General features: G+C 47.6%; 3 protein-coding genes across 3 annotated transcripts in view; all 3 read right to left on the bottom strand.

Annotated features, from left to right (window-relative positions):
• Positions 1 to 6,560, bottom strand: part of LOC105893624 (sodium-dependent lysophosphatidylcholine symporter 1-like) — a 10,701-nt gene extending 4,141 nt beyond the window's left edge. Inside the window, exons 1-9 of the mRNA XM_042707546.1 lie at positions 6,415 to 6,560; positions 3,988 to 4,126; positions 3,326 to 3,450; positions 2,834 to 2,966; positions 2,540 to 2,618; positions 1,767 to 1,930; positions 1,080 to 1,170; positions 586 to 707; positions 23 to 106 (exon numbers count right to left, since the gene is read on the bottom strand). Of these exons, the coding sequence (XP_042563480.1) occupies positions 23 to 106; positions 586 to 707; positions 1,080 to 1,170; positions 1,767 to 1,930; positions 2,540 to 2,618; positions 2,834 to 2,966; positions 3,326 to 3,450; positions 3,988 to 4,126; positions 6,415 to 6,560 (1,083 nt within the window). The remainder of the gene's footprint in view (positions 1 to 22; positions 107 to 585; positions 708 to 1,079; positions 1,171 to 1,766; positions 1,931 to 2,539; positions 2,619 to 2,833; positions 2,967 to 3,325; positions 3,451 to 3,987; positions 4,127 to 6,414) is intronic.
• Positions 6,561 to 9,827: 3,267 nt separating this feature from the next.
• Positions 9,828 to 14,388, bottom strand: fam110a (family with sequence similarity 110 member A). Its single transcript, XM_012820131.3, has 2 exons — positions 14,160 to 14,388; positions 9,828 to 12,503 (listed from the first exon to the last, which is right to left on the bottom strand). The coding sequence occupies exon 2, from the start codon at positions 12,408 to 12,410 to the stop codon at positions 10,695 to 10,697; it is 1,716 nt and encodes a 571-aa protein (XP_012675585.2). The 5' UTR covers positions 12,411 to 12,503; positions 14,160 to 14,388; the 3' UTR covers positions 9,828 to 10,694.
• Positions 14,389 to 18,010: 3,622 nt separating this feature from the next.
• Positions 18,011 to 20,000, bottom strand: part of prickle3 (prickle homolog 3) — a 58,444-nt gene continuing 56,454 nt past the window's right edge. Inside the window, exons 9-11 of the mRNA XM_012820066.3 lie at positions 19,938 to 20,000; positions 19,153 to 19,521; positions 18,011 to 18,860 (exon numbers count right to left, since the gene is read on the bottom strand). The exon at positions 19,938 to 20,000 is cut by the window's right edge and continues 237 nt beyond it. Coding sequence (XP_012675520.2) covers positions 18,301 to 18,860; positions 19,153 to 19,521; positions 19,938 to 20,000 — 992 coding nt within the window. The 3' untranslated portion in view covers positions 18,011 to 18,300. The remainder of the gene's footprint in view (positions 18,861 to 19,152; positions 19,522 to 19,937) is intronic.

Genomic DNA, 20,000 nt, shown 5'->3' with positions numbered 1-20,000 from the left:
GTCTGTACAGGGCTTCACTCACCAGCAGCACGAGTATGATGTACTGGAACTGGGGCCCAAGGCCAGAGGCGTGTGTGCAGTATAAGGCAAAGTTCCCCAAGGACATCTGGACACACACACCACACACACACTCAGGTAGAACATGAGTTTGAAATAAGGATGTACATATGATATGGAGGAAGCATTTAAACAAAGATATAAGGAAACATGTTACCTGTTTTCAATTAAGCTTTTAGTTCACATGAATATTTTAAGACACACTTGGTTGGTGAGTTGGTTGACGATTTAATATTAAAGATGAAGTACTAAAATTTATATAATGTTTATGTGTCCTTCCGGAGAAAGGTTTATGTTTATGTTTATGATAAACTGCATAATTCAGTCATTTTCATGGTACACTACATGACCAAGGAATCACACACACACACACACACACACACACACACACACACACACACACACACACACACACACTCTCTCTCTCTCTCACAAGTATGCAGTTACATATCCTTGTACCATGCATGAACACACTTGCACAATAACAGACATTGAACATGAGCTGTGAAACAGTCAGAGATGTTTGACCTGGAAGGCGAGAGAAGAGAAGAGGAACCCGAGGACCAGGCGTGTGTATGGGGTGTGACGCACGAGCATCTTCAGACTGGAGAAATAGGGCAGACGCTTCTCTTCCTCAGAGCGAACAGGAACTGGAGAGACAGAGAGAGAGAGAGAGAGAGAGAGAGCGAGAGAGAGAGAGACCATAACATGTTGGCACTATGAGATTCTTCTGAATGAAGAGTGCGTTACAAATAAAATGAATAATTATTATTATTATTATTATTATTATGTTTAGAGAATTCACAACAGCACAAAGAGGCCTGAAGCCTGTTCAGATCATTCTCATCTATATGGAGTGATGTCATTGCAAGAGATCAGAATTTTCCTTCAGATAACTAAACTTTTATGTACATGTTTATGATATGATCTTGTACTGAACCATACGTCTTTATTAAATATGTCAGTTTATTTGCATGTAGTTCATAATGGTTGATGTGGTAAAGGACATCTCTGTGCCTCACCGTGCTGTTCTTTCACTCCCAGGAGGAGAGTCAGGCTGCACAGGAAGTAGATGCTTCCCAGGACCATAGCAGAGGTCATGAAGGCCTTCCTCTGATTAATCAACACACACACGCACACACAGACACACACACACACACACACACAGACACGCACACACACACACACACACACACACACACACACACACACACACGCACGCACAGACACGCACACACACTCATCAAAGTGCAGTTACACATTCTTGAAACATGCATGAATGTACTTGAACAACCGAAGGCAATTACATTAGTGACACAGCACACCCTTCCAAACACACCCAGCACCTTTCAAACACACACAAACAAAGGCCAGCTAATCACAGGGGAACCAGATGCCCCTGGGAACGCCCTTCGGCTTCAGTCGCTAAGCTATGCAGTTAGGCAGCTGTAGGGAGAGGAACAGCTAAAGGAAAATACTAAATCCCCTCTCTAGTCATAATGAATACAATCATTAATGTGCATTGAATTTTTGTTTTGTTTTGGCGCTAAAATGTAATTGAATTGAAGTAGAAGTAGTTACAATGAACAGTTGTCAATTTAATTTCATTAAATACTGCTGTAGTGTCCAAACTTCCTTCAGGTTAAAAAAAAAAACATTTCCTGTCAACCAGTCAAACGAATGAGCCAGTGAAAATGATGCTTGTTCACCGTGTTTGGGAGAGCAGGGTGAACGGGAGTCGGGGTGCTGTGGACGTGCTCAAAGACCTGGTCCTCGTTCAGGCAGACGCGATCTCTCTCTGTGTAAAACACCTTCATGACCTGGCCCTGGACCACGGAGCTGAACAACATGGCCAGCATCTCCAAACACATCCCTATCAGCGACAAGGAAGAGGAGGAGGAGAGAGTGAGTTGGGGAGAGAGAGAGAGACAGAGAGAAGCAAAGAAAGGGAGAGAGGGAGAGAGGGATAGAGAGTTAGGAGAGGAGAGGGATAGAGAGATAGAGAATGAGGAGAGGAGAGGGATAGGGGGATATAGAGTGAGGAGAGGAGAGGGATAGAGAGATAGAGAATGAGGAGAGGAGAGGGATAGGGGGATATAGAGTGAGGAGAGGAGAGGGATAGAGAGATAGAGAATGAGGAGAGGAGAGGGATAGGGGGATATAGAGTGAGGAGAGGAGAGGGAGACTGGTAAACAGACAGTGGGAGAATGATAGGAGACGGCATGAAAGAGAAAGAAAGAGAGTGAAAGATCAATGATGAAATTGCATTTGTAACCCAGCAGATGAAACACACTGTGCCAAAGGCTCTACTCCAGAAAGCCCCAGGGAGCACTGAAACACTGACAACAGCTCCACACCCCAACACCAAGGCTTCGACTCAAGGAAAGAGCTTGTTAGAATATTATAGAGCGGGAGGAGGGTTTAGTGCTGAGTAAGGGGAGTAGTGGGGGGAGGGGGAGGATAACTGGGCAGGATCTCTTACTGTAGGCTGTGGCAGAGTCTCTGTCTCTCTGCTGTCCACCCAGGAACATGCTGAGGGAGGTGTAGGGCACATGGTAACACTGGCAGGGGTGTGGCATAGGGTAACATGTTAAGGCATAGGGTTACAAGGTAAGGGATAGGGTAACATGGTCACTTTTCTTTTTAGACTCACACTCATGAAAGCTCAGCTACACACTCTGTTAGAGACGGGGGGGAAACTCACACTCGACAGGTGGACACTCATGAAAGAGCAGTTTGTTCGAGACATGGGGGGGGGGGGGGGGGGCGAACTCACGCTCATGAACGTCTGAAACAGGCAGCTGGTGATGAGGTACCAGGGGATGCTGGAGGCCAGAGAGTCTGAGCCCCTCGGGGCCGACCACAGCAGGACGTAGGACAGGATCCCGAGAGGCGTGGAGATCACCATCCTGGAGTGGAAAACCAGGATCATACAACCAGGACCAGACCATGACAACCAGGATGTACCTGTCTGTACACTGTGATAAATCACACTCATATTTTCCTTCAAGATGTAAAGATTTCAAATTAAAATAATTACTTTCGTTAAGTTATCTCGTGGATCATGACAGGCAACTTAAATGGACTACACAGATCTTGAAATGTAACGATTATCTGGACATTGACTGTGCTGGTAATTAAATCTGATGAGCAAATCTGAATGCCTTTGATGAAATACAGTACAGGAGGTTAGTGACCGACAACCTATGCAACCACACCCAGCCCTACCCAACCACACGTCCCTACCCAACCACACGTCCCTACCCACCATGGGAGGAGCTTGCCAGTGGGGGTGTGGGGGGTGCGGCTCACCAGGTACCCCACCAGGGGGTCGGTGATGGCATCCCACGCCCGACTCAGGAACAGAATCAGAGAGACAAAGGAGGCCTCCATCTGTGTTCAAACATAATTACAAATTTACCTTTATTTTTTACAGATTTATACAGATTATGTGTAATGATATGGTTAGATATCTGCACATTTAAAGTACTTCTGCTATTTAGATGTGTGTTTATATTCAGGGGGCACCAATCCTATGACCATCACACCACAGATATTATTTCTATATCATTTCTTTTCATATCACTGTGGCCAGAGAGCAGGGTGAGATGGGCACAGAATGAACCGTGGTCTTGCATTCACAGCTCCAGCCCATCTATTGACTTTTTTCAGACACGTTTTGTCAATGTGGTGTGAAGAGTTAAGCTGGGCTAAAACTCCGGCTAAAAGCCTTAAGAAACCCTTAAGAAAGAGACGCTTTGGGTCAGACAGCAAGCACTGATGAGTGGCGGCGAGTGAGCTACGTGTACCATCACCAGGTCCAGAAGGATACAGGTGAACTGTACTGTAAGTGTAACTGTAAGTGTTTATGTCAAAGTGGTGTGAAGTGTGGTACAACCGTGGCTAAAAGCTAATGAGAGCTACGCTTACCCTCACCACATCCAGAAGAAAGACCTGCAGGCAGAAGCCGATGGCGATGTTGGTGATCTGATAGGGGATGCCCCCCACAGCATAACACAGCTTCCTCAACAGGGGAATGCCATCTGGCTTTAACTGGGGAATACAGCACCGTGTGGATCAATGGAAAAAACTGACTAAGAAAAAAAAGATGTCTACAAAACCTCTTTATTATTCTGATACACTGGATATATGATGCCCTTCATATTTGATCAGTCTTTCATCATAAGGGAATCCTAAGAGGCTTTATGTATTTATATCAGCAGTTTGCAAGGCTGTCAAATAGCTGACTCATCCAGGCTGTGTAAGTTAAAATGGAGAATGTCAATAGCCATTTAAAAAAAAAGAAAGAAGAAGAAGAAAGCCAACAGATTTGTCTACTGCGCTCTGATTTAAAAGTTATCTGTCAATAGATATACGGTCCATCAGGTAAAAACTTTTCTGAGAGCTGTATGAAAATGTAATCTATGAATAAAAAAACTATGAACGTTCAGCTCTCACACAAATAACCTTTTCAAGCCATTCTCAACACTATCAGCAGCAGAATCAGCAGCATTGGTGTTGATGAATCAGAACAGCAGAGATTGTCAAGGATTCCATAAACACCAGCAGAACAAAATATTAGTGACAAAACATGTAATAAGTAGGTAGAGTTGGGAGTAGTTACTCACCGTGGAGTTATCTATGCTCTCACTTCCACCATTTTGTCCCTTTTTGCAGGTACGGTTGAAAAATGAGGTACTCCAAGTTAGAAGCCTCCCAACGGACAAACTGTGAGTCATCCTGAGGTTTTGCTGCCGACAGTGTTTTGGTTTACCTGAGCAGGTGTCGCTCAGTTTCACCTGTGTAGATACAGCAGGTATTGTTCTGTCCTGCTACAGGGTTTAGGGATTATGGAAAGAAAATGGCTGAACACACATAAGTGCATGCTTTCATGTACACACACACACAAACACACACATGCGTACTCACACACACAAAACCTGCACATATACTAGTCTCATTGGTAAGCAGGGACATTTCTAACATGAATGGTGACATGTGCTCTAAATGTAGGTAGGAGTGACCGCAGCACAGAGAGAGTATTACATGTCTTAACCAACTCCAAAGCCTTTTGTATGAGGAGGATTGAATGTTTTAGAGGATCGAAAGTACAGAGAAATATAAACGATAGGGGGGAGTCTTACATGGAAGGCTGGTCATTAGCTGCGTACAACAATCAGTGCACACTCCTATATAATTAATGCTAACGTCACCTTGCTAGCTGATGTTACTTGCTTGATTTGTATAACAATAAGCGAGTGTAAAACATATATTGTAAAGATTTGTTTTTTCAAGCTTTGCCCCATCTTTCAACCAAAAAACGTGGCTATGATTTAGTAAACAAAAGTAGCAATGAAACAGTTTACCAATTCAGCTTTAATAAGGGAAACACTGAAAAACCTTTTATTAGTTTTTATTAAATATCAATGAAAATACACATATATACATTTCTTAATCAATAATTAAACTATAATCAATAATTTATAAAACAACTGTACGTATATTGTTAAAGGTTTTCATCCCTTGAAGAAGTAGCAGAGTGGCAGAGGTCTCAGAGAACTCCTCTGGGAGATTGACCCACTCCATGTGGAACCACATGTTTATATCAACATGTTTGAACTAATTTAACCATAATTACAGTACATACAGCAATTATATACAACAGCACAACATGGCAACTATTGACAGTAAAAACTGAGATGAATTGCCACTAACTGACTGAACCACTCACCCTGTGTGGAAGGCACAGAGCTCCCACTGAACCCACTGGGGTATTCCAGTGACCCAGACGCCATGTCTCTGCATACATCAGTGCTGTTCATGCCAAGGTCACCTACCACCTCCATTGACCTCTAATTCAGGCCTCTTCTATCTGTAGTTCGTCCTCAGCTCTTTCCTCAGTGTAGGGGAGTTATGATGGTGATGATGATCTCCTGGTGCAGGTGAGTAATGATGCTTATGATGATCTCCTCCTGGTGTAGGGGAGCCTAGGTTTGGTTTGGGGGTTATGATGGGAGTGGGGAGAGGGAGAGGGAGAGGGGAGTCGGAGTGGGGAGTTGGAGATGCCTCCTCACATGGGCACATTTCTCAACCGAAAACTGCCACGCTGCAGGCAGGCTGCTGGGCGGAGAGTTACAGCTGATGGAGGCGCGGCAGGGGGGGGGGGGGGCTTGTTGCCTTCTGGAGGTGCCATCTGGAAATGAAGTAACGTTTAATATCATGACATGAATTTTACATGTTGCACAAGTAATAACCCTGGATCTTTCTAAAAATAGTTTAATTCATACCGTCTGTTTTGGAAGATGCCCGTCAGCTTCCGGATTACATAATGCTGATATCTGACTGTTATCTGCATACCTGCATACAGTCCACCACCAGTCTGTCTGGGGAAAGAGGCTTGTCTTCTTGAGCCATGTGACGTTGCCATTGAGGGGCGAAGGCTTCAGGTACCCGTACTGGTGCACTTGAAGAACACCGGTGCCGCCTCGATACTGCAGGCCCATCCTCGTGGCTAACCTCGTGAAGACAGACAACTAACAAGCCTGCGGTAGCTGTAGTGAAGGGGGGTCTGCTTAGAACTCAGAGTTTGCCCTCTAGGAGTTGAGTCAAGGGCTGCTCTAGTAGGTGACAATTCAATTTTATTTGATTTATATAGCTCCAAAACAATACAATTGTCTCAAGGTGCTTTACACAGACCCCAGGTGAGCTAACAGGTTGTCCGCTAAGAACAGATAGATGCCGAATTTCCCAGGAAAGTTTTATTGATGCACACACACACACACTTCAGAAAACGCGTTCGTAAGCCACGATAACCGTGGTAACAGTGATGACTGTGAAACTGTCCTGGAAACTGAAAACCGTCTCGTCACCCTCTCTGCACGTGAACCCCGCAGAACACTGGGAACACAGGGAACACAGGCCCTGGCTGACCTCTGGGAACACAGGGAACACTGGGAACACAGGCCCTGGCTGACCTCTCTGTGTCCCCAAGCATCATGCGTGGCCTGCACAACACAGGTGCACAGCTGGACACCGCTGCAAAAGGCTTCTGAACAGGAGCCCTATCGTGGGGATGAAGCATGTGCGTGGTGCGTGCTAGCAGGCGTTCAATATCACTACCCTGCAGAAATCGACTACTCCCCTTTGGGCAATGGGATGTGGGGCTGGTCCAGGGCAGGTTGAGGAGGGGCCAATCCTAACATATTGATGCCTGTGTATCTGGGAGCACTGGGGCCACATTGATTCTGCCTGGTACACTTACCTCATCCACGGCTATATCCAGAGCTTTTAAAACTCTACACAAGAGCTCTTGCATATTAGGTGGGGAGGAGATGTCACTCTCTCTCTCTCTCTCTCTCTCTCTCCGAGGCTGTATGGTTAGCCGATCAACATACTGAGTGGTCATCAAAGTCATGGTCTGCACAGATTGAAACGGCATTACTCTCCTGACCATCACCATCAGCAGGAAGTGAGTCGACCCCTTGGGCCAGTGATTCTACCTGGTCCTTCAACCCCTTGGGCCAGTGATTCTACCTGGTCCTTCAACCCCTTGGGCCAGTGATTCTACCTGGTCCTTCAACCCCTTGGGCCAGTGATTCTACCTGCTCCTTCAACACCCTTGGGCCAGTGATTCTACCTGCTCCTTCAACCCCTTGGGCCAGTGATTCTACCTGGTCCTTCAACCCCTTGGGCCAGTGATTCTACCTGCTCCTTCAACACCCTTGGGCCAGTGATTCTACCTGCTCCTTCAACCCCTTGGGCCAGTGATTCTACCTGGTCCTTAAACCCCTTGGGCCAGTGATTCTACCTGCTCCTTCAACCCCGTCCAGAGTGGGGTTAGCATCTCTCCTCAGCTGCTCTAGCTGGGAGTGTTTACCCCTGATGGAGGAAGATGTGGGCGTTTGGTGGCACACGACTTTTACTACAAGCCTCACGCATCATAGCCAAGCAAGCTTCACACAGACGTGCCCCTAGACTAGCTCTATACACCCACGCATGAGGATCCCTTACAGCCTGAGTTGCAGGTTCCCACTGCTCCTGGGGTCCTGGAGGAAGGACAGTCCGGGATGGGATAAATGCAGAAGCTAAATTCACAAACGACCTCAGGCCTGTGTGTGCGTGTGTCGCCTCCATGTATTCACGTGTGTTGCAGTGTGCGGTGTGTCGCTTGTGCGATTAAAGTCTGACAATTATTATACAATTATGTTCTAAACCCAGACACAACACACAGGTGGAGTGGGCATCAGCTGTAGTCAAATCTGCTGAGCATTGATCACAATAGTAAAGCATACCTATGCAATCACGTAGTGTAGTTGATACAAATCTGTATCTAATAGTCTAATCTCATCAATAAGACAGCGGAATAACTGATGATTAAAAAACAAAGCATTCAGCATTACTTTTACTTTCACCTGCCTGAGTATCATGTTGTTTGTTTGTCTTTTTATGACTACAAAATGTTGTCCTTATGCATATCATTTTTGATAGTAAACTTATTTAAAAGAAAAAAAAAATTATTGACTTCATGTGATTGACTGAATGATTGAGTAAGTGAGTGCAGTTTTAGTTTTGCCCGCCGGGTGGCAGAAGAGACTAGAGAGTTTCAATGGAGAGAGATTATTGTCAGCATGGCCAGGATTGCATTCAAAGTGGTTTTCCCCCCCGTTGGCTTGTCAGGGTGTCTCATTGTGCCCAGCCTCCTAAATCAGCCATCCGCAAAATGAGTCAGTAAAATGGCTCTGCAGATAAGAAACGTCTGGGCGAATTAAAAGTGAAACTAGCGTAGTTCTCGAGGAATTGTATCTGCTACAGTCACGACCGTTCTGGGCCAGATATGGTCCAGGTCCAATTAGCATCCGATTCAGAATTAGCAGCTGTGCATGCTTGCTGCTGTATCCTCCTGAACAAACCCAAAGGTCACTTTGCATACGATACAGATACCCATCACACAAAATAGGTTTCTAATACGTATGTCGACCATTTGCATATCCTTAGCACATTCACAGATACGGGACATTGAAGTAGGCTAGTCTCTCTTTTTTTTTTTTACATAGCTTACAAACGGATGCCTCTCGTGTTCACTGCAACTGACCAACCTGTCCGTGTAGTATGTATCGATCTTTGGACTGAAATACCATCCTCAAATTGATTGGCAGAGCGCCTAAAATGTGCTCTGTGGTTCCCCTGTTGTACTCATTCCCGGATGGCCCTTCATAAGAGTATAAAGTATTGATTGCAGTGAGCCAAGCAGAACAGCTAAGCGGAACAGCTAAGCTTTCCACTGTACTCCTGCACTCTCTCAAACTTTACTTGAACCCACATGCCATAGCCCTGGAATGCTGCTATGATACACGTACACACACACACACACACACACACACCTGAGATACGATAGGCTCATAGTTGGTCTAGTAGCTCACAAGATGGCTTCCGTTTAACTTTGACCTCCAAAACAGATTTGTGCGCTTTATATGTTCCAAAAGCATCTCATTGACAGTGGCAAACAATGTAATCTGTCACGAACGTTTTATGGCTATTTATGGCCTCATATAGTAGCTTGATTGTTCTCTCCTTTGTACGTCGCTTTGGATAAAAGCGTCGGCTAAATGACTAAATGTAAATGTATTAAACAGGAACAAATGTATTTTTTTAACAAACACACTGATGCCCCATCTCTATGTGTTTGAACATTGAATAGCAACAACCCTTTATAAGGAATCGAAGCACTGTGTGAGAGAGAAAAAAAAAAAAAAAAATGCACAGAAATAATATCGGTTTCATTTATTTTATTTCAAGTCTACTTTCTTTCAGCTTTACGTGGCACTTCTTTAAAAGACTGAATTAATTCAGCCTGAAGGAATCATCACAGACTGCACAAGTTTCTGACCCTCACTCAATACATCACAAGTGTCTGACTAGGCTCTGTGATCTGGACAACAATGAAATGCAGACATCACACATTAAAACAATAAGGAACTAGATGGGATTTGTGCACCCAAGAGAGTATGTGAACTAACAAAAACTCACTTGGCTTTATAAACCTCATAAACAAATACAAACATACACCAATGTTCACTGCATCTGAAATCGTTAGCTTAAGAAGTGGTAATGGTCCAACTCATCTCTTGCCAAAGTCCACAGCTTTCCCCTTCTAGTCATTGTTACAAGACGTCCTGTTGGCCCCTCCACTCCAGCAGCACATCAGTTATCCACTAGTCTTCAAATGACAATAAATAACCGGTGGACCCCCAGGTTTCACACACTAACCTCTCCACAGGTACTTCTGCTTGATGAGGGCAGAGGTTTGGTCACAGAAGACAGTATGAGGAGGAACGGTGAGAAAGCTTTCATGTAATCTCACACGTCTCACAGACGAAGCCTTGAGAGGAGAAGCGTACAGTTGGACTCTGGCCTCTCAGGTTAAATGACAAACTGACTTTGGTAGACAGACGGACAAAATTAGCTTCTGAAACAGAGCCTGAAATTTCTGGCGGGTGACTATAAGCGACATGCCCTCGAGCGAGACCACCTGTAGGGTTAGATGTTGACTATAAGCGCCATGCCCTCGAGCGAAACCACCTCTAGGGTTAGATGTTGACTATAAGCGCCATGCCCTTCGAGCGAGACCACCTCTAGGGTTAGATGTTAGCGACTCTGGCTGGATCCCTTGCCTGGCGCAGGCCGTACAGCCATTTAATCACCCTGGCGTTCCGTTCGATGACCGAGATGCCGTAGGTAGTGCACTGAACCCGCAGCGACTCATCGTCGCCATCCTCATTCTCCGGGGCCTGGGAGCACTCAGAGGCGGGCGCGCTGGCGCTCCGGAACCTCGAGACGGAGGCGATGTCGGACCCGGGCTGAGTCAGCTCCTCCAGGTCGGCTGGGTCCAAACCGCAGTAGTTGAAGAACCGCTCCAGGTCAGCGTCGGCACGGGAGAACCGGTCGCTCATGTCGGACTTGGAGCGGGCGAGGGAGGGGCGCTTGCGGGAGCTGGTGGAGGAGAGGCGGGTGATGGAGGGGCAGGGGGACGGGGCAGGAGAACTGCCGCCCCCCTGGAAGAAAGCACTCAGGGGGGAGGGAAGGGATGGGGAGGGAAGGGATGGGGAGGGGGTAATGGGTGTCGGCGGTCCAGCCAGCTTGGCTGTGGGAGATGCGGTGCACTGAGGAAGAGTAGTGGGGGTGGCTGAGGGGGCTTGAAGAGTGACTGAAGCTGGCTGTAGTGGGCCGTTGGAGTTTTGGTGGGGGGGCAGGCAGGGCTGGGTGGGGGTGATGACCCCAGGTGTGACCCCTGCCATTGCTTGGGGGCTCTGGGGCAGTTTAGCAGGGGGCGCTAAGGGGGCATTTTTTGCAAGTAAAGAGGCTTTTTTGGAGGCCATCTGCGCTTTCAGGAGGTACATGAGTTGTGCCTGCGACTGCGCATGTGCATGCGCCTGCTGCTGCTGCATCATCTGCGCATGTGTGGCCATCTGCATCTGCCCAGGCATGCGGCTCCGCAGAGGAGCCCGCGCCGGTTTCCTCACCGCTGCCACCTGCGGCCTGACATCCACCCTCCGCACCGTTACTGCGGGAGACCCCTGTGACCCCGAGGAGTCCGACCGGAGCCGGCCGGAAAGGGCGGGCGAGGCAGGGGACAGCTGGGCAGAGGAGCTCGAAGAGGCAGATGAAGCAGGGGGCAGTTTTTCATCTAGGGCAGAGAGGGCAGAAGTGGGAGTAGAGCGCTCGCTGCAGTCGTCATCTCCCTCGCCGCCTGCGCTGCTCTGCGATGAGGACGAGGCAGCCGTCTGAGAGGCTGGGGCTGCGGGGGTCTCGCTCATCCCATTGATCAGGTTAGTCAGGTGATCCAGGTCCAGGAGGGGTCCCTCAGAATAAGGTCTAGGTGCGGGTGCAGTCTTCCTCATGGGCCGCTGTGGGCTGGGTATTGATTGGCCAGAACTGCTTGCACTGTGCGGGACCCGCTGTTTGCGTACAGCTGTGATTTGTGGCGTTTTGGACAGCGCTATCGGTTGGCTCTTGACATATTTGCCCTTGTCAGCGGCCAGGCGTTCCACGGCGCTCTGTTTTCGCCCATCTGGGGAGGCGGAGGGCCGCAGGAAGAGATCCTGGAGGGGGTCCTTGAACGGGTCCTCGAGGGGTTCCTTGACCGGGTCCTTGAGGGGTTCCTTGAGGGGTTCCTTGAGGGGTTCCTTGAGGGGTTCCTTGACCGGGTCCTTGAGGGGTTCCTTGACCGGGTCCTTGAGGGGTTCCTTGACCGGGTTCTTGAGGGGGTCCTTGAGCAGGTAGCGCTTCGGTGGCACAGGAGGTGGAGGGGGCTTCGCCATCCTCCTCGGGGAGTGTCCTAAGGCGTCCACAGACATGCCTGAGTATAATGGTGATGGTTGGGGGGAATGAAACGCTAGGACCCACTCAGCACGTGGTCATAGCAACATTAGCTGGATGACTGACAGGCCCTGGAAAGAAAGAACAAACAATGACCGATGAAATACATTAACTTTGATGAATAGCACCTAAGCTAGAAGCTCTTTTGTTGACACAAGAGGCTCTGAATGTCTCGTCTTTTGTAGTAAAATACTCTCAAAAGGAAAGGTTCCTCCCTGACCAGTCTATACTGTACACCATGTGGGCCGTCTGAAAGAGGATGAATCCACACACAGAGCAGAAATGCCACACACACACACACACACACACACACCTGTCTGGGACTAATAATGGCCCTGCGTGTCTAAATAGAACTTCCAGTTGCCAGTGTGGGTGTTCCAAGAGGTTCTCATTGTGATGGCCATGCCCGTTTCTCACCATCCTCCATCTCTCTCTGTGTGTGTGTGTGTGTTTGTGTGTGTGTGTTTGTGTGTGTCTCTCTCTAACCACAGACCATTTCTCCAAACAATATCCCAACATGACCGCACACGCTGGTGAAGATCTCATTCACTCCTTATGCATCTCAATAATATATCACGAAACACACACACACACACTCACACACACCAGGGACCCAATCAGAGCCCTAACAAGCTCTCTGAGATGTGCCTGCAGTGAAAAAACAAATGTAATAAGAGATACAATGAGAGTCAACAGACACATACGTAGGACGCGTAATAAAACTATGCAAATCAATTCTTCTTTGAATGAACTATACAAATGAATTCATTTTAGATATATAAATGGCCTTCTTTGACTAAACTAATGTACGATAAAGGTAGCCTTACCCCTGGATGTTTATCTATGTAAAACTCAAAGCAAAGACTTGAAATGACCTTTTAACAGGTACGGCTCCGGTGATGAATGACAAAGCAGTATTTCCAGGCTTTCCTTTTTGTTGTGTGTGCCTGTGTGTCTCTGTGTGGGAGTGTACATTTTGTATGTGTGCGGGGGGGAGGGGGGTCCGTGATATAACTATCCACCTCACAGGCGGTTACAGCTGCCATTCTCTACATATTTGACATTGTCTGCATGAAGAGGTGACCTGGGAAAAGAGTTCTTCCTTGCCTTCGGCTACTTATACTCATAGTTCTGTTACTTACCTTCATAACTCTAATGACTTATCGGTTGGCCGTTTGTCTCGCCCTCGTTCTTTCACTCTCCCTCCGTCAAAACACCCCTCCCTCCCTCCCTCCTCTGTGTCTTTCCCTCAATAAGGCAGAACAGGCAGACACAAGTTTAAAAATGAGAATCACACCACTGCAGCTGCAAGGCTAAAAAACTGGTCTGTCTTTCCATAAGCCGCAAACGGCAGACCCTTCACATGGAATGAGTGGAGCCCCAGCAGGAGCCTGAGGTATGGTAATGCTACCACACACACACACACACACACACACACACACACACACACACACACACACACACACACACACACACACCCCATGATTACAGGCCTGGGCACGAAGCCGCACACAACCAGAGTAAACAGCCAACTGAAATGGAAAGCCAAGCCACAGTCTTTCACTTTGTTTGTTCCGAAGCGTTAAGGCCACATTCTCCTCTAGTTTCTGTTTGTTCAGAGGCGTTGGTTAGCCATTCCTCACACTCACACACTAACACACACACACAAGCCTACTCACACATGCCTACTAACTTCAAATAGCAAAGCAGAAACCCGACAAACTCACCTGAGAGAGACTCTTTGTGCTGGTGCTTCAGAGAGGTGACTGAGGCTTAGTAAGTCCCCAATGCTGTGAAACTCTGAGGAGATACAAACACAAGGAACCACCATACCATGCTGCATCTGTTTGTGTGTGTGTGTGTGTGTCCGTGTGTGTGTGTCCGTATGCGTGGCTTTGGCCTGAGGAGCTGGTGGACTGCACAAACCTGTTCTGGCTGCTCAGCTGAAGTGCTGCTCCCGCCCTTATCAACCATCTGACCAATAGGGAAGTACCAGGAAGTAAGGAGCTGCTTCGTGTCATGTGACATCATATTTTCCTCACCTTGCTGTGTGAGCTTCCCAGGCCCATCCCCCCGGATGGACTGTTGCTCTGGCTACATGGAGCTCCATTGAAACATTAGCCCAGGATATCTCAAGGGAGATCCTTTGAACATTAGCGCAGGGTATCTCAGGAACATCTATCTGCTTAAGGACTAGTTGCCCTGAGCTTCAAACAAAGCATCCCGCCCAGGTTTCTTTTAATAACATATTATACATTTTAATCTTGTGTAGGTTCTACAAGATTTAGACTATACAGAAAGTCAAATAGGCTGTGCTAGGCACACAGAAAGCAGTGGTGTATGTGGTGAACCCCAATTGTGTGTGTGTTATCTGTGTGCATGCCAGGGGCAGTCACATTTGACCTCTAACATATCAGGAGCATGCATGGAAGGATTTCAAAGAGTTTACAAACATATTTAATCACACAATTCCTTTAACTTGTCACTAGTACCTTTAGTATCACTTTTTTTTTTAGGTCCAGAGTTAAATTTGAGGTCCAGAGTTAATAAGACGGTAGCTATTTACTGTCATTGCACTTTCAACCAGTGTGGGCATTGTGGGTAAAAATATCCACCGATTAAAACGTTACAACAATGCTGCCCTCTAGTGATCACATTAGGAAATGTATCTTCGACTTCAGCAGTTCATTTTACCGCATCACCAACTTAAGAGATATTGGAAATGTACTTGTACCCTTTTTAAAAGTAGACGTGGACATACTATTTCTATACTGTACACACATGGGCAAACAACATGGATTTGTAACCATCCAAAGTCCCCTCCAGCAGATACATCAGTTATCAGTTGTCAGACATCAGTTGGTTATATGATTACAAGTGTCTTTGACACATAACCTTTGTAAAGATCACCTTCAATGTTTATGGCCGTTCTGTTTAAGCAAGAGGGCAGTGAGTATGTGAAGGTAAATTATGTCTTTTTAAAATTTAAATAACGTAAACCAGTTTACATTTTTCATTTCATTAATTCAATTTTTGTACCAGTGCTCTAAAGTCCTCTTCATCTTCTTCTTCAAGAGGAACGTCAGCAATAAGAAACAGGAATAAGAAGCCCTTAACACATATATACATGAAATTTCTAAAAACTGAGTGTGTGTGTGTGTGTGTGTGTGGAGCAAAATAACTCTGATCCGTTCTTCAGTGGAGGATTTCCTCTTCAGTCCTCCAACAAGTCCAAATGAACAGAGCAACAACATTCGTGTCTGTGTCTGTGTCTGTGTCTGTGTCTGTGCGAGTGCGAGTGCGAGTGTGTGTGTGTGTGTGTGTGTAGACAGCAACAGCCCTCAGGTTTGTGTTCAAGTCGTTTATTTCCTCTTGCTTCAGAATAAACTTTTTTTTTGCTCACAATGTCTGGAAAACAGTTTGATTTACTAAAAGAAGTCTTCTTATGAAGTCTAAAGACGAGTATGAGCAGATATAAAGCATTATGAAAGCAAAGCCCCGGGGCACCCCAGAAGGAGAATATAAAAATATGCTTTAGAGCGCCAGGGAGCGCCTGGAGACGCTCAGCTCATCTATGCACACGCACACACACACACACACACACACACACGCACGCACACACACACACACACGCAGTCAGACTGGAGACGCTCAGCTCATCTATGCACACACGCAGAGTGTTCATATGCAGTTCATATTTCCACTCACACACATACAGTACACTCTCACTCACTCTTTCTCTCTCTCTCTCTCTCTCTCTCTCTCTCTCTCTCTCTGTGAAGCTATAAAAGGGGAAACACACACACACACACACACACACACACACACACACACACATATATTAAAAAACACGCCAACTGCTTGTTAAAGCACCATGAGAGGTTTCCATGGCGTCTCCGGGGTCGATGCCACAGCTGGAAGCCCACCCAAGCCCCCCCACCACACACACACACACACCGTCTCCTGGGCCTCTCCTGGACCTCCTCAGTAGTGTAAAGCACTGGGCTGGGCTGGGCTGGGCTGGGTCGGGTCGGGCCGGGCCACAGGTACTGTGCCTCCTCACAGCTCACTCTGAATGGTGCCATGGTCAAAGCAGTCCTTCTTTCTGTCCGTGACACGCTCTCTTGTTCTCTGGGCTCAAGGTTAAAGACTGAACGAGTGAGACTGATGACTGAACGAGTGAATGGGAGACTGATGAGACAGGAACGCCCATAGTTTAGAGTTAGAGTTTTGATCGTGCCCAGGCCTGTAATCATGGGGTGTGTGTGTGTGTGTGTGTGTGTGTGTGTGTGTGTGTGTGTGTGAGAGAGAGGTACTGACCACAGAACATTGGGTGGGTGAAACACTCTCATATCTCACTGAAACAGTGTTCAGACACTCTATTATCAGCTGGTGCTGAGACCTGAAGCACCTTAAAACAGGGCGGAGAAATGACATCATCCTCTAAGCACTGCTGCTCATATCTGCCTCAGGGGTTTTACTTTGTCAGGAGTTATATGTTGTCTTGAGTTATATGTTGTCAGGAGTTATAGATTGTGAGGAGTTATGTGTTGTCAGGAGTTATATGTTGTCAGGAGTAATACTTTCTTACATTAGTTGAACATGGTCATGATTATTCAAGGTAGTCGGTTTGGATAATCATGTCACCAAACCACCAAACGGAAAGTGCTTTAGTGTGGCTCTGTCAGTGAGTGCAAGTCAGTCTGTAGACGGATGCTGGAGTAGCGACCTTCGGTCAGTAGTGACCTTTGGAGGTTCAGTCTGTAGATGGATGCTGGACTAATGACCTTTGGAGGTTCAGTCTGAGTAGTGACCTTTGGAGGTTCAGTCTGTAGATGGATGCTGGAGTAGTGACCTTTGGAGGTTCAGTCTGTCGATGGATGCTGGACTAATGACCTTTGGAGGTTCAGTCTGAGTAGTGACCTTTGGAGGTTCAGTCTGTAGACCGATGCTGGAGTAGTGACCTTCGGAGGCTCTTCGTTCACGTGCGGAGGGCAGAACACTCATAGGAAGCACTGAAGCTGCACTGAGAGCACTGAACACCTGCCAATGCATCCGGAGCGCTGGACTTCCCTGCACTTGTAACAACGTGAAGCGTCAAACCGTGATATCTTCCTTTGACTCTATGGCTTGTTACAGTGTGTTTTTTTAAAAGTGTTTTGTGGGAGCTCTGCAGAAAAAAAGTAAACAAAAGAAAATCTCTTCCTTGTTCTCAGACAGCATTAATACAAGGTCACGCTCATTAAAAAAAACAGATATATCATCGCCATGGTAACAAAAGGTCCTCCATCCTGTGTGCAAAAGATAAGTGCCTTGACAAAAGTTGACCTCTCAGGAAGCACTAAAGCATGAGTTCATGTTCAGAGAGTAGCTGACCGCCTCGTGTGTGTCCCTTTTTAGTCCGAGTGCATGGGCAGCCATGTGTGTGTGTCTACGTGTGTGTGTGTCTCTACATGTTTATGTGTGTGTGTGTGTGTGTGTGTGTGTGTGTCTACATGTGTGTGTGTGTCTACATGTGTGTGTGTGTGTGTGTGTGTGTGTCTACATGCGTGTGTGTGTGTCTACATGTGTGTGTGTGTGTGTGTGTGTGTGTGTCTACATGTGTGTGTGTGTGTGTGTGTGTGTGTGTGTGTGTCTACTAATGCCCGTTCCTCAAGTTCAGTCAAGGCCCAGCAGGGTCTCTCTCACCTCTCAAAGAGTACTTTATGTTTATAAAAAACCTCTTGGACTCTGCCACTGCACCTGGAACCAGGGAGAGAAATGACCATTTCATTCTGATTTCCATGACAGGCAGGAGACTTTAGAACAGATTTTTTTTGTGTGTGTGTGTCTGGAGGTAGAAGCTTCTGGAAACCGCCAGAGCTGTTCTCAGGAGACCACGCAGTTCTTGTCTTTGTCTTTGGCGCTGAAACTGTGAGTCCGTCTCCTCCTCCTCAGGCTTCCTCTCAGCCCGCCCCAGTCCCTCGCCACACCTTCCTCCTCCTCCTCCTCCTCCTCCTCCCCCTCCTCCTCCCCCTCCTTCTCCTGTGCGTCTCCCTGGCCCCCCTCCCCCAGGGGTGACCGGCGCAGCTGTGGGGGCAGAGGGATGGGCTGCCCCAGGAAGTAGCCGTCCTCCTCGGAGTCGGAGGAAGAGGAGCAGGTGGAGCAGGAGTCCTCGTGCCGGTGGTAGTGGGAGGCCTGGAGGGTGAGGGGGGGGGCGCCCGGCTGGTCGGGGCTCTCCACGGAGGTGCCCAGCGTGACCCCGGCGACCTCTGACCCCGCGCTCCGCCGTTCACCCCCCCGGCGAAAGTCCAGCGACTCCAGCCGCGGCCGGTCGGAGCGGGGGCGTCGGAAGCGTCGCTCCGTGCCCAGGTGGAGGGGGGAGTCGGATGGTACACGCCCGTGGCCCAGGGCGCCACCCCTACGCATGCTGCGGTGGTACGAGCCATCTGGGGAGGGGAGAGTAGCAGAGGCTTAATAATGGAGATAAGAGAGAGGGAGAGGGAGAGGGAGAGGGATGGAGAGAGAGATGGAGAGAGAGGGAAATAGAGGGAGAGAGTGAGAGAGAGTGGAAGAGAGAGGGAGAGAGAGAGAGAGAGACAGAAGGAGGGAGAGACAGAGAGAGAGAGAGGGAGAGGGAGAGAGAGAGAGAGAGAGATGAAGAGAGAGGGAAACAGAGGGAGAGAGAGAGAGAGGAAAAGGTAATGACTTGAATCAGAATGGATCAGTGTGATTACTTACCCAGCAGGTCCATGTGAGGTGGGACGCCTTTATGGAGACGGAGCCTCCGGCCAAACCCCCCCATTGCCTCCTCTTCCTCCTCTTCCTCCTCCCCCTCTCCTCTCAGCTCTTCATCTTCCTCATCCTCTTCCATCTCTACAGAATAGCTGCAGCTGATTGGCTCGCGGAAGCTGACCCGCGCGCCACGGCGTCCTGATTGGGGCACAGGAGCAGAGGGGCGTGGCTCGGGTGTAGAGGGCAGGGTAGGGGTCAGGGCTGGCGAATCACAAGGCCCGTTTAGGAGAAGAGGAGAAGGAGGGGGAGGGAAGGGTGCGGAGGGGCTCAGGGCGTCCCCCAACACTGGAGAGGGGTACGGGGGCGGGGGGTACCCTGGACAGAAGGAGGAGGAGAGGAAGGCAGTCATAAGATTATCACAGACAAGACAGCATGTCCTGAAGAAGTCTGAAGAATCTAAACACCTTTTCGAAACATGGCACTCACAAGAATATACTTCAGCAAGAATATATTTATATTCCGAGTCAAATGTACTGCTAATGATAACACAATAAAAGAGTAAAAGACCAAACCAATTATTATAAGTTCATAAAACATTCCACTGTGAAATGAAGTCCTTTTAGCACATATTGTACATATTGTAATTATATATGTGTGTGTGTGTATATATATATATATATATACAGTATATAATTGATAATATCAATAATATCTGTGTAGACATACTGTATTATAAATGGTTCAAAGGTCCATGGACCAGAGGAACAGAGTCATTACTCAAAGCTGCATACCTTTAATGCTTTTTTCAAGCCCTTTCCCACAATCCTTTGCAGTGGAAGTGCCCCTTGAAACAT

The sequence above is a fragment of the Clupea harengus genome, chromosome 4 (genome assembly GCF_900700415.2).
Source record: "Clupea harengus chromosome 4, Ch_v2.0.2, whole genome shotgun sequence".
Lineage (NCBI taxonomy): Eukaryota > Metazoa > Chordata > Actinopteri > Clupeiformes > Clupeidae > Clupea > Clupea harengus.
Note: the sequence above shows the minus strand (reverse complement) of the source record. Positions and strands in the feature narration are given on the sequence as shown.